Source organism: Peromyscus leucopus, chromosome 6 (assembly GCF_004664715.2).
Source record: "Peromyscus leucopus breed LL Stock chromosome 6, UCI_PerLeu_2.1, whole genome shotgun sequence".
Classification (NCBI taxonomy): domain Eukaryota; kingdom Metazoa; phylum Chordata; class Mammalia; order Rodentia; family Cricetidae; genus Peromyscus; species Peromyscus leucopus.
Genome location: NC_051068.1, coordinates 7170998 through 7185581, shown reverse-complemented (window position 1 = coordinate 7185581; position 14584 = coordinate 7170998). Strand labels below are relative to the sequence as shown.

Below are 14584 nucleotides of genomic sequence, written 5' to 3'. Positions count from 1 at the left end.
TCACCAAAATGCACTTTAAAACATTAAAAAAGGTCAGTCAGTGGCTCAGCTGGTAAAATCACCTGCTGCTAAGCCTGATACTTGTGGTCCATCTCAGGCTGATGCAGAAGGAGGGAACTAACGCCTAAAGTTTGACCTTTGACCTCCACATGTGTGCTCTAACAGACCACATACTCACACACTCACACACAGAAAATAAATAAAAATAAAAGGAATTTTTTTTTAAATGTAAGCATTCAAAGAAAAAAATTCAAGCAGCCTGTGGTGGCGCAAGCCTGTAATCAGGGCACTTGAGAGGCTGAGGCAGAGGAGGTCAAGCTCAGGGCCATTTGGGGATGTATAGTGAGACCCTGTCTCGTTACCCAGGAAAGGAAGGAGGGAGAGGAACTCAGAATATCAGCGCAGAGGGTGGTCACCAGCTACCATCGGAGAGAGAAGGCCAAGACACTCCCACACAACGGTGGACGTTTGCCAGCCATCTCTGAAGAAGACGGCCTAGAATTACAGCTTGTTATTTAGTAAAAAAAAAAAAAAAAAAAACAAAACTGTAGTTAATTCATTCCCAATTCAAAAACAAGCATAAATCTTTAACAACATTATGGGGAAGTTGGAAACTCAGAAAACAGCAAGGCTTGCAAAAAGAAAAGAAAAAGAAAAAAGCCTGCAAAGGAAACAAAAGGCCGCTTTTAGCCAAGTTCAGAGTCAGAGCACGTGATGCTGAGGTCAGATCCTGACTCAGTCAGGGCCACAGACTGCAGGAAATCAGAACCCGAAACTCTCTCCAGTTTCTCTATCCTAAATGACTGTCAAACCCAAAAACAGTCGGAGGGGAAAGGTGTCTGGTAGACGAGAATGCTGGGGACTCGGTGTCGACGAATTTAAATTGATGTTGAAAGACATGGGCTATTGGACAAGGTGAGAGGGTAGGAGGGCCTCGGAGGCACAGGAAACAGGGAAGATGTCAGCACACAAACGCACACAGTTCACAGCAGGGCTGGAGTGGGACTCTGACAAAAGGGACGGGCAGAGGAGTGGAGGCTGGCGGCTAAGCTGGAGCGTGAGGGACACCTACGGCTGGGCCGAATGTCAGAAGTCAATAAATGTAATGCAAACATCTATCCAGCTTCGCCTAGGAATGATTGTATTTAAAATGTCCTCGGGGCCAGCAACACAGCTCAGTTGGTAAAGATGTGTGCCGAGCCCGACAACGTGGCCCCGATACCCAGGACCTACATGATGGAGGAGAGAACCAGTTTCTACAGTTGCCCCCCACCCCCTGACTTACATAAACTCAGTGGCACACACAAAATAATTAATAAGTGGTTTTGTTCATTTTTTAATGTAAGTGTCTGGGGAGGGCTCATTGGTAGCTTGTCTAGCATGCAAGAAGTACTGGGTTCAACACCCAACACTGCAAAAGCCGGGATGTCGATGATGCTTGCAATCCCAGCATGGCTGGAGGGAGCAGAGGGAGCAGGAGTTCAAAGCCAAGGCCATCCTTAGCTAGGTGGCCAGCTCTAGGCATCCTGAGAAAATTTAAAAGGAAAAAAAAAAAAAGACAGGATGCAAAGAGCATGCCCCCAGCATACACAGCGCCCCAGCATACACAGCGCCCCAGCATACACAGCGCCCCAGAAACACAGCACCCCAGCATACACAGCGCCCCAGCATACACGCCCCAGCATACACAGCGCCCCAGCATACACAGCACCCCAGCATACACAGCACCCCAGCATACACACAGTATACACAGCGCCCCAGCATACACAGCACAGCATACACACAGCATACACAGCACCCCAGCATACACAGCACCCAGCATACACAGCGCCCCAGCATACACAGCACCCCAGCATACACAGCGCCCCAGCATACACAGCGCCCCAGCATACACAGTGCCCCAGCATACACAGCACCCCAGCATACACAGTGCCCCAGCATACACAGCGCCCCAGCATACACAGCACCCCAGCATACACAGCGCCCCAGAATACACAACGCCCCAGCTGGGAGTCAGCCAGGAGCCAGGACCCTTCACCACAGCTCATCAGGTGAGCCTCCTGTTCTCAGCTGACAACAGAAATAACAATACCAACCAGTGAACAGTTTTGTTTTAATCTATTAAATGAAGCATTTACAATATATATATATATATATAAAGTGAAATCTTGCACAAATCCTAGAATGTTACACAAAGTATATAAAAGCGATGCTTGTTCACCTGGTTGGCTATTTCTGATTTTCTGAGACAAAGTCTCCGTATATGGCCCAAGCTAGCCTCAGACTATGTAGCTCAGGCTGGCCTGAGCTCTCAATCCTCCTGCCTTGGTTTCATGTGTGTTGGGATGATAAGTGTATGCCATAAACACAGTGGAGTCCTAGTCCTGTGTATTCCAGAAATACCCTGGACAGGAGTTCCCAGTTTCACTCAAACTCCGTACACAACCCCCCATTTGCAGTGACCTTCAAATCCACACGTGCAGCCAGGTCACCTTCCAGTGAGCCAGCATACCCAGCTGCATGCTAACAGCTATCTGGACTGACCCCAGCAATGTTCCTCAGGTCCCAGCCCTACCTCACCCACCAGCAGACCCTCTAAGTTAGAGTCACCTTTGTGCAGCTGTTAGCGGCTGTCCCAGGGCTCACCAGAGCTCCTTTCTCTCATCCACAGTGGCAGCCCTGGTCAGCTGCCCTCCTGACCACTCCTAATCCATTTCTTCATGCTGTCTGCTGGATAACAACCCTTACCGTGGAGTCTGCTTGAATTGCGGTTTCTACACTACCAATAGGGACTCTCCTAGAGGCAGAGCTCGGTAATGCAGTCCTTGCCTAGTATGTATAAGCGGACCCCCCCCCTCCCAGCAACAGACCGGAACCAGGAAACAAACAAGCAAACACATTTCTGAGCACTGGAGGTATACCGCACTTGGGAAAGTGCTTGCCTAGCATGGTGGAGCCCCGGGTGCCAGCACCTCATCAACAGGGCAGGACGGTGCATGCATGCACTCTCAGCACCTCATCAACAGGGCAGGACGGTGCATGCATGCACTCTCAGCACCTCATCAACAGGGCAGGACGGTGCATGCACTCAGCACTCATCACAGGCAGAGGTGCATGCACTCTCAGCACCTCATCAACAGGGCAGGACGGTGCATGCATGCACTCTCAGCACATTATCAACAGGGCAGGACGGTGCATGCATGCACTCTCAGCACCTCATCAACAGGGCAGGATGGTGCATGGATGCACTCTCAGCACTTGGGGGAGAAGCAGGAGGATCAGAAGCTCAGGGTCATCAGTGGCTACATGGAGCTCTTGGCCAGCCTGGGCTATGAGAGTCTAAAAAAAATGCTGAGGATTACTCTAATACACAGACTTGACCACGTGACTTCCTGCCTTTTCTCTTGACCATGGATAAAAAGCCACTCCTTACCCAGATCATGCTTCCTCTGACCCCACTCTCGTCTTAAAACATTTAAGGCTCTAGCTGGTCTAAACCTTTTTTGGTTCCCAGCCTTATCCTCATTTTCCCCCAGGCCCCTCATTCATCCACTGTTGCTCCAGCTAAATGCCCTTTCACCCCTCTCTTGTAAGTGCCCGACTTCCCCTTTCGCAGCTGGTCCGTGTGCAAAGTCAGTCAGCACTGTGGTCAGCTCCTGAGCACAAGAGCAAGGCAGCCCCTGCTCCTCATCTGCCATCCCGAGCAGCCCAATGAATCCGTGCAAGTCACAGGGCACAGGATCTGAGAGAGCAGGCGCTTACTGCGCTTAAAGATGGTAAATGTAAGGACAACACTTGGCCTTGCTAACAGACCAGATACCAAAGGACAGGAGAGATGCCCCAGTTACAGGGCCACTGTCTGTTGTTTGGATCCAGAGCCTTAGCTCCTGATCCTCCTGCATCCATCTGTCCACTGCTGGGACTACAGGTGTACACCACCCTGCCCTCACCCTAGGACTGTGTCCTTTTCAAAGATATTGCAGAAGCCAATAGAAGCCCCATCGATAACTTATGTTCTATCATCCAGTCCTGTGACAGTCACATCTTATTCAACCAGCAACTCAAGTTTGTTGTGTAGCTATATCACGTTAACTGAAATACCCAGAAAGGAAGCTTCTAAGAACCCAGGAAGTAAAGACAATTTCCAGGGCCCAGGAAGCTCATGAATGTTACAAAATTCACACTCCCACCCCAAGAGAATACAAGTAAACAATTGCTGGGGATGGGTGACTTTCTCTGGTGGAGCTACAGGGCACCATCATCCATGCTGGGGTGGGCTTTTCCACGATACGGCTGCCTTTGAATTACCCATGTCCTGTAACATACTCCTTCCTATACCTATTATTTCAGTAGGCAAGGCATGGAATGGTTGCTTTGACTTGTCATTGATGGCTGTCTGAGGGTTTTATTGCCGTGAAGAGACATCTTAACCACAGCAACTCTTATAACGGAAAACATTTAACTGGGACTGGCTTACAGTTCAGAGGTTCCGTCCATTGTTGTCATGGTGGGGAACATGACAGCATGCAGGCAGACATGGTACCTGAGAGTGCTACATCTGGATCTGCAGGCAGCAGGAAAAGAGAGAGACACTGAGCCTGGCTTGGGCTTCTGAGACCCCAAAGCCCACCCCTAGTGATACACTTCCTCCAACAAGGCCACACCTCCCAATAGTGCCAATTCCTATGAGCTCATGGGGGCCATTTTCATTCAAACTACCACCGTGCCTTATCCAGGATGTAGATATTTGTTTGCACCTCACCAAGAAAAGCCATACAATGAGATCAGTTCATTCTGCCATTTATTCTGCCATGCCTAGCACTGGTGCTCAGTTAATATTGATTAAGGGTTGGGGAGGTGGCTCAGTGGTTTAAGCCCTTGCTGTGTAAGCAAGAGGACCTGAGTTTAGAGCCCAGAACTCAGGTAAATGCGGGGTGAGCACAGTGGAAGGCAGGGACAGAGTCCCTGGAACAAGCTGGCTAGAGCAAGCAGCCTTAGCAGAGCTCTGGGTTTGACCTAGAGACCCGGCCGCCTCAAAGAATAAGGTGGAAGATTTGATTGCAGAAAATTCTGGGCTGGGGACAGTGAGATATCTGAGTGAATTAAGATACCTGCTGTCAAGCCCGAGGACTGGAGTTTGACCCTCAGATCCCACACTGTGGATGGAATGAACTGAATCTTGTAAGTTGTCCTCTGACCTCCACATGCATGGCTACACATATCACATATACACATATGCAATACATAGAAAATAAATAATATTAAAAAAAATCCCTAACATTAACCTCTAGTCTCCTCACATAGGCACACACCTGTACATGTGTGCCCAAACACATGTGAATACACACACACACATGCATTCACCACAAACACACACTGAAAAGAAGAAATAAACATTTCTTTATTGAACAGGCCTAGGAGTGTGTGGCTCAATGATGGAGGACACACTTAGCATGCATGAGGTTCGGGTACAATCCCTAGCACTCACACATACAAATTATACATAATACATATACACTATATATAAATACATATAAGAGATGATGATGCCAGGTGGTAGGATTTTAACTTTATTCTAGAAACACTAAAAAATATATTGCAACCATTTCATAATACGACATATCTTAGATTGTCCTGGGATGTTGCCAAGTTTGTCACTTGGCAACTCAATGACATTCTTTTCCCTTTTCGTGACTCTGGAGAATGAACCAAGAAACTCATGCATTGTACTCAAGAACTCTAGCACTGAGCCACATTCCCAGGCCCACATCTTCATCCTTTCATTCTGTTTGTTTTTGAGACAGGGCCTTGCCCTGCAGCTCAGGCTGACCCTGGAACTCTTACTCCTCCTGCTTCAGATTCCCAAGTTTGGGCCTGTAGATATGTGCCACCCCATACCAGGTCTTGTCTTCATTCTATAAGCATAAAATGGAGGAAATAAATAAGCAAATATTTCAACATAGCCTCATGGAGGCCAAGATAAACACATGCCAGTTATTCATTTATTCATTATTGGGAACTATGCTTGAACCCAAGGCCTTGTGTTTGTTAGGTACATTCTATTCCTATCTCTCCCTGACCACCCCTCACTTTAAGTTTTTATTTTGAGGTGTCTTACTAAGTTGCCCAGGTTAGCCTTGAGCTTGTCTTCTCCTGTGTCAGCCTTTCTAGTTAGAGTGGGATTATACAAGTATACCATCATACCTAGCTAAAACCAGACCTCTCTCTCCCTCCCTCCTTCTTCCCCTTCCCTCCCCTCCTCCCTCCCTCCCTCCCTCACTCTTCACTTCCTCTGGCATGCTAGGAATAAAATCCGGATCTTACTCATGCTAGGAAAGCACTCTACTGCTCAGCTATATCCAGCCTCATGCTCATTATTTTTAGAGTAAACTGCATAAAAAGAACATTTGAGAATGAATGATTAACCACACTTCCACACTTCACAGAAATGTAGATCAAACAAAAGATCACATAAGAAAGACAGCTTCTCTGTGTCAGATATATTTGCAGAAGTGATAAAAAAAATTAAGATGCGTCTATTAATTAGTCATTGCCTTACACATCTAGTAAGTGAATCAATTTGACCTTAATATTTCCTATGTGCTGTCTGCAGATCACAACTCCACCTGCTCACCTGAAGAACTAGTTCTGATCCAACACCTCCCTGAAGGTAAAGCCCTTCTACTGCCCTGTGTTTGTAGAAAATTCAACTGAATCAGCTACACATCACTATGGTTACTGAACTTCCGTAAAGCGGTACTCTTATCACAAGTCTGAAGGTGGCATGCCACACTTGTTTCCTACCAAGCACGGTGGCCCACAAGTACAGCCCCCATGTTTCAGAGGCTGGCAGAGAGTTATCACGAGTTCATACACAGCCTACACTAAGGACAGAGTAGGTTTCAGGTCAGCCAGTGTGAGACAATGTTTCCAAAGAAAAAACCATTAAAATTTATTCACTAATATTTTAAAGTCCATCTCTTCTTCCAGACTACAGATGCAGTGTGAGCAGCTGCCTCGGGCTCCCTTCCTATCCCATCCAGACTACAGATGCAGTGTGGGCAGCTGCCTCGGGCTCCCATCCCATCCCATCCAGACTACAGATGCAGTGTGAGCAGCTGTCTTGGGCTCCCATCCAGACTACAGATGCAGTGTGAGCAGCTGCCTCGGGCTCCCTTCATCCAGACTACAGATGCAGTGTGAGCAGCTGCCTCGGGCTCCCTTCCCATCCAGACTACAGATGCAGTGTGAGCAGCTGCCTCGGGCTCCCATCCAGACTACAGATGCAGTGTGAGCAGCTGCCTCGGGCTCCATCCTTCCCATCCAGACTACAGATGCAGTGTGAGCAGCTGTCTTGGGCTCCCATCCTCCATCCAGACTACAGATGCAGTGTGAGCAGCTGTCTTGGGCTCCCTCCCTTCCATCCAGACTACAGATGCAGTGTGAGCAGCTGCCTCGGGCTCCCTCTTCCATCCAGACTACAGATGCAGTGTGAGCAGCTGTCTTGGGCTCCCATCCCTTCCCATCCAGACTACAGATGCAGTGTGAGCAGCTGTCCTCGGGCTCACTTCCCATCCCATCCAGACTACAGATGCAGTGTGAGCAGCTGTCTCGGCTCCCTTCCATCCCAGACTACAGATGCAGTGTGAGCAGCTGTCTTGGGCTCCCATCCCATCCCTGCCCAGTGGACTGTATCCCCACAATTCAGGAGCCACAATAAACACTTCCTGTACTTAGAGTTAACATTTACCTGAGATTGGTAGAATTTCCAGTTGAAAACTCAAGACAAAGGTCGGTATAGTGGAGCTCTGCAGTTTCCAGCTAGGCTGTAATTTCAGTCACACCCACACAGTATGGGAGCACAGCAAGGCCTGCAGAGAGCCCATGTGGGGTCACGTTACAGCTCTAAGTGTGAGCAGACATCTAACAACTAGTCCCAACGCTTGGTCATCCATAGAGAGGAAGACACGGCCTGGTGGTGTGGCTCTGCACTCAAACATAAGAGGAAATGGGCATAAACCCCATTTCGTAACCTTTCTTTATGTCATAAGAAGATTCATGACTGACACACCTTAGGTCTCTCTCACGGAACCTGGAAATGACAGACACGGCTGGAGTCGGTGGCCAGAAGCCCTAGGGATCCTCCTGTCTCTGCCTCTACGGTGCGGTGAATACAGACGTGTGTTGGGAACACAGGCATGAGCTAGGAATATGGACACGTGTACTATATACAAGTTTTACCTGCACACTGAGGATGCAAACTCAGGTCCTCATACTTAGGTAAAAAGCATTTGCTCTGCTGACCGAGTCATCTCCCCAGCACTCACTAAACGTTATTTTACAATATAAACATTCTAGCTGCATAGTACTCAAAAATATGAGTAGACCACAGTTTAATTTCTTATTGTTTAGGGATCAAACTCCAGGTCTCACAAATGCCAGGCAAGCACTGACCACTGAGCACACCCCACCTCTCTCTTGTACTGTTCCTGAATTTCCATTCATGTAAATGATTACAGGGTGCTGGCGATCAAAGTGAAGTACCAGTGAGCTGTGTCTCCAACCCTTCCCTTTAACACAGAATGCTTCCTCTTTCTTTTTATTTTCTCCTCCACCCCACCCCCACCCCCAGACAGGGTTTCTCTGCCTAGCTTGGCTGTCCTGAAACTCCCTCCGTAGCCCAGGCTGGCCTCAGACTCAGAGACGCACCTGCCTGTCTCCTGAGTGCTGGGGTTAAAGCCGTGCGCCACCGCCCGGCTCCTCTGTTTCTTACAAAGGACCATGCACTTGGACTAGCAGGTTCTCAATCCGTAACATCTGAATCTCTAGCTACAGCTTTGCCTCTGTCCACCACGACATAACAAATTCTACCCAAAGGGTCTGGTGGCCAAGAACAAACATGCTTCAAAGATTTCTGATGGGCACTGCCAAACCACAGAGGAAGTGGTCCTGCATGTTCTGCCCAGCAGAGCTCACCTCTGTACGTCTAACCATCTTTTCACCTGCACAACTTTTTCCCTGTATCCCAGGCTGGCCTCAGACATGCTTTGTAGGTAAGAATGCTGAAATTACACAAATGTATTGGTTTATGTGGTGCTGAGGATTGAACCCTGGACCTCATTCATGCGTGGCCAACTCTACCAACTGAGCTACAACCCCAGCCTACTTTGAAAGAGGCTCTTCGACGCAGCTCCTTTCTGTCCTCAGGTCTCCAGGGCACCTTCTTCACCCGCCTGCTTCCTGCCCTTCACAAACACACTGCCTCTGCGGTTTCTGCCATCAAGTCTGATGGCTCTGCTATCACACTGAATCTGCCTCATTAGCATTTTATTCCCTTAGACCAGCGGCTCTCCACCTTCCCAATGCCGCGACCCTTTAACACAGTTCCACATGTTGTGCTGACCCCAGCCGTAAAATTATTTCATTGCTACTTCATAACTGCAATTTTGCAACTGTTATGAACTGTAATGTAAATATCTGATATGCAGGGTATCTGATAATGGGATCCCCGTGGGGGTCATGACCCACAGCTTTAGACTATTGAAGATCACCCAGCTAATCTGATAACCTAATCATACATGCTAGCTTACCTGGATAGGTTAATAAGCAAAATATATATCATCCATAGTATATCCAAATAATATCCAAAATAAGTATTACCCATAACAGTATTTTGTCTTATTTATATCATAGCACAATTTGAGAGGATTTCTTTCTTTTTGGACAGGAGATATCAGAATGTACCCCAGGTTGGCCTTGAACTTTAATCATCTTGCCCCACCACCTGAGTGCTGGAAGGACCATGGTTTTCAAGCTTGCTACAACTGAAATCACCTGGGGACTTCTTACAGAAAAGGCTGCTTACCTGGCTGGAAACACAGCTCGGCGGCGGCACAGTGCCGGCCTGGCAGGACTGGAAGCCTGGTTTCTAACCACGGGAAAAGAACTGCTAAGAACTCTGAGTGAGTGTGGCCTGGGGGATGACCTCCGCAGGAGAAGTGCTCAGGCAGTGCTGGCACTGGGGAGCTGGAGACAGGAAGATAAGGGTTCAAGGCCAGGCCTTGCTACAAGAAGCCCAAACGACAAAAAGCAAAAGTGAGCGAGCGAGCGATCGGAACAGCTTCCAGGACCCCACGGAAGGACCCCAGCTTCCAGGACCCCACGGAAGGACCCCAGCTTCCAGGACCCCACGGAAGGACCCCAGCTTCCAGGACCCCACGGAAGGACCCCAGCTTCCAGGACCCCACGGAAGGAAGGACCCCAGCTTCCAGGACCCCACGGAAGAGGACCCCAGCTTCCAGGACCCCACGGAAGGACCCCAGCTTCCAGGACCCCACGGAAGGAAGGACCCCAGCTTCCAGGACCCCACGGAAGGGACGCTCAATAAACACGGTCGCCGTGATCTGACAGCGGGCACCAGATAAAGAAAAGGTGAGGAAATGGTGGAGGCCGAGGACAAGAACAAGGAAGGACCTACAGGAATCAGTATTAGACAGGGTCTCACTACATAGCCCTGGTTAGGCTGAAGCTCACCAGGAAATCTACCGGAATATCAAAGATGAGCTAATACCAATTCTCCTGAAATGGTTCTGAACCATAGAAACAGGGAACATTGCTAAACCCTTTTTACGAGGCTGCAGTTACCCTGGTACCCAAACCACTCAAAGACACAACTAGGCAAGGGAACTACAGGCCAAAGTCCTCATAAACAAAAAACCCACCCAGACCTGCCTGCCTCTGCCTCCCAGTACACCACGCTGCACTCACACTTCCTGATGTTAGAGAGCGGCCCGGCTTAGTCTCTTAAATAACTTCAACTGCTTTTTTAATTGATCCAACCCATCTCAACCAAAATTATTTGCCAAACAAGGTTGTGCCAAATCATGGCAGCTGTCTAGGTTTTCTGTTTGTTTGTTTGGATTTTGGTTTTTTGAGACAGGGTTTCTTTCTCTGTGTAGCCCTGACTGTCCTGGATCTCATTCTGTAGACCAGGCTGGCCTCAAACTCACAGAGATCCGCCTGCCTCTGCCTCTCTAGCGGCTGGGATTAAAGGTGAGCGTCACCACCACCACCCTGTATCAATAAATCACCTTATCTTGTGTTTGAACAAAATGGACAAGCCTACAGATTTCCCCAGCAATCTATGGTGGAGCTCTGCACACCACAGAAGCCCAACACAACTTGCCCTTGTGGTTTGGAAGGCATGCTGGAGAAGAAAAGCTTCCCTCTACCACACAGGCTATGGGCTTTTAAACAGACTCTCGGGACACTGAGGAGGTGAGGAAGGAAGACAGGAGCTGAAGGCCAGCTTGAACTACGTAACAAGTTTGAGGCCAGCCTGTGACAAGTAGAAAGATCTAGATACTGAAAACCAAAAATAAGAAAAGAACAACTTATAAGCCGACACTAGGGATGTGAAAACAGAAGAACTGCGAGTTTAAAGTCAGCCTTGACTACATGACACACTTTATCAAACAACTACAACACGTGTGCACACACATACACATAGTGGAGACAGGTCTGTAATCTCCACATGGAGAACTCCCAGGAATGTGAAGCCTGCTTGGCCCAAACAGTAAATTTCAGGTCAGTCTGTCCTACATACAGTGAGAGATCCAACCAACCAACCAAATAAAAATTATAACAACAGTTGAGGGGCGTGGTGGTACACACTTTTAATCCCAGCACTTGGGAGGCAGAGGCAGGAAGATCTCTGTGAGTTCAAGGCCAACCTGATCTACATAGTGAGGTCCAAGCCAGCTAGAGCTACGCAGTGAAGACCGTATCTTAAAAGAGAGAGAGAGAGAGAGAGAGAGACAGAGAGAGAGAGAGAGACAGAGAGAGAGAGACAGAGAGAGAGACAGAGACAGACAGACCTTGGTGCCAATACAGCATTCTTCTTTCCTTATTCTGACTTACTAAAGATGGCTAACCCAGCCCAGTAAACACCCTTTATTCTCCAGAATCTTTGAAAGGTATTACTTGTAAAGTGCATACTTCATGAGGGCTTCTAGGAAAGGCTGACTTTCTTGTATGCCTGCAGAGAAGAGAGCACCATTGTTCCAACAGGTCAACACTCTGTTAAAGTCTAGATGGTGGTCCAGGCCCAGAATTCCAGCATTTAGAGGCTAGAGGCAGGATCAAGAGTCCACAACCACACTCGGCTACTCAGTGTGTTCCAGGCCAGACAGAGCTGCATACTGAGACCCTGTCTACAAAACAAGCAAAAACCAAAAACCATCTGGAGCTTATGGGTTAAGAGCCCTGGCCCTGGGTTCATTCCCAGAACCCACATGGAGGCTCACAACCCTCTGTAACTACAGTCCCAAGTAATCCAACACCCTCGTCTGGCCTCCTTGAGCACGGCACCCATGTGGTACACAGACATACATGCAGGCAAAACACCCCTACATAGAATAAATAATAATAAAATGTAATGCATGTTCACATACTTTAAAAAATAAAACCAAAAACAGAGTTGGGTGGTTGTGGCTCACGCCTTTAGTCCCAGCACTAAGGAGGTAGAGGCAGTTGGATATCTGATTTCTAGGCCAGCCTGGTCTACAGAACTGAGTTCCAGGACAGCCAGGATTACATAGCGAAATCTTGTCAAAAAATAAAAAAATAACCAAACAAACAAACCAAAAACCCACCAGTATTAAGGCTCAGTATCGGGCAGAGGTAGAGGGTGACTTGGTTGTGGAGGAGTGTTGGGAACTTGGATAATGTAGACTACTCAAAAATACTATCCACTCATGGGGTTCAGCCTTGGCTTCTGATACTAAAAAACAATCCTCCTACCCCGGAATAAACCAAACAGTTACACTGTCCTGCCCGTGGGGGGAGCAACCTACACGGGCAGGGTACAGTGGAGAGAAATGCCACCCTATCAGGTTAAAGAAGGCCACATTGCCTTAGCTCAGGCCAAGGTTATCTCCCCGGCATCGAAGGACACAAAACAAATGCTGCCGGGCAAACAGAAAGCACAGCCTGCAAACGAGGACCTTGACAGCCCTCCGGGCCTCCCAGCCTCCCGGCCTCCTTTTCTTGGGCTGAGCTGAGAGGTGCCAGGGAGCGAACCGAAGGTCAGAACGGTTCCTCCTGGCCCCAGAACGGAACGCTAGGGCCTGGGGACATTGGGAAGCTGCCCGCGCCCGCTTTTGCTCTTCGGGGAATCACAATCCCTTTCGCTAAAAATATTTATTTAACTCCTCCTCTGCCTGCGAGTGAGACGAGGGTGGGGGCGGGGTGGTTTTTAAAATGCTGTAGGCTTTGGCTCAAGACACTGAAAACCAAGAAAGCAGGGGCACTATTTAGGTCCTAGGAAAGGTTAAACAGCTGTCACCCAGACGCCAGGCGAGAACTTCACCTGTTTCCGGGTGCATATCTGCCCGCGGACTTTAAGGATGCGAACACCACCGGGCCGGGGGTCCTGGGGAAGCGCGCACTCGGGGAAGCACGGGTGACACTGAGTGTCCCCACTGAACTGCAGAGATGCCAACGCGACACCCCCAGCGCCCGGGGGATCGGAGGAAACGAAAGGGAGGGGAGATGCGCGTTCACGGGAACACCGGCGACCTGGGGTATCCCTACTGCAGTGCAAGGATGTAAATGTGATACCCGCAATGGGCCCACGGGCAGCCTGGACAAGCGATGGGGGTTTCGTTCAGGGGAGTAGGGGCGACACGGAGCATCCCCTTCGCTCTGCTCACCACTTGCTGCGCGCCGCGGAAAGTGGCGTCCAGCAGCATCAGTTTCCAAGGGTCGGACACCGCGCCGGGCAGTGGGATGTACACGTAGTAGGCGGCCAGCGCCAGCAGCGCGGCCAGTAGGACGCACGACGACCTCATTGTCCCCAGGCCTGGCTGTCCGGAGATGACCGCGGTACGGTGCGATGCTACCCGGAGACGGCCGGTAAGTTTCTGCCAGCCTCAGCTGCTCCTTCACGTGTTCCTCTTAAGGCTGCGAGCCAATCACAGGCTGTGTCGGGAGGAAGTGGGAGCGCGGATGTGCCCCCTCCGCGGTGTCCTTGCGAAGGGCTGCGGGCTCGGCAGGTTGCAGGAAGCGAGATGGTGCTGCCGCGCCGGGAGGACGCACAGCAACCCCTGGCGGGCACTGTGAGTATGACCGCCTGTGATGCCAAGCTGCCTTCTAAAGGTTCGCAAAAGGGTTCCAGGCCAGCCTGAGCTGCTTAAAGCAGTCTCAGAAGAAAAACTAACAGTAACAAGCAAACAAACCATCAAACAATAAGTTGAGTTTAGCACACATACCTGTTTTGAAAGGTAGGAGCATGAGGACCAAGGTCAAGGTCATCCTGAACTACATGGCAAGTTTGAGGCCATCCTGGGCTAGACTAGAGACCCTGTCTCAAGAAAACCAAAATATTAAATAAATAGAAAACTCAAGTAATTGCATTGTGCAACTTCCAGAGCATATAAATCATCTGATCCAAAACAGAGATACTATTGCCAAAGATAACAAAAGTCGTCTCTCTAGAGGAAAACTTGGAATGGAATATACATTCAGTAAGTGGTTTAAAAAGTGAGTCGATGTGCAAGGTGATGCCACGTCTTTAATCCCAGCA

The 14584-nt window shown here is 49.1% G+C and overlaps 1 protein-coding gene across 1 annotated transcript in view; it reads right to left on the bottom strand.

Moving 5' to 3' along the window:
• Nucleotides 1-14055, bottom strand: part of Nceh1 (neutral cholesterol ester hydrolase 1) — a 69534-nt gene extending 55479 nt beyond the window's left edge. The window contains exon 1 of the mRNA XM_028875809.2: nt 13713-14055. Within this exon, the coding sequence (XP_028731642.1) occupies nt 13713-13850 (138 nt within the window). The 5' untranslated portion in view covers nt 13851-14055. The remainder of the gene's footprint in view (nt 1-13712) is intronic.
• Nucleotides 14056-14584: the final 529 nt, after the last annotated feature.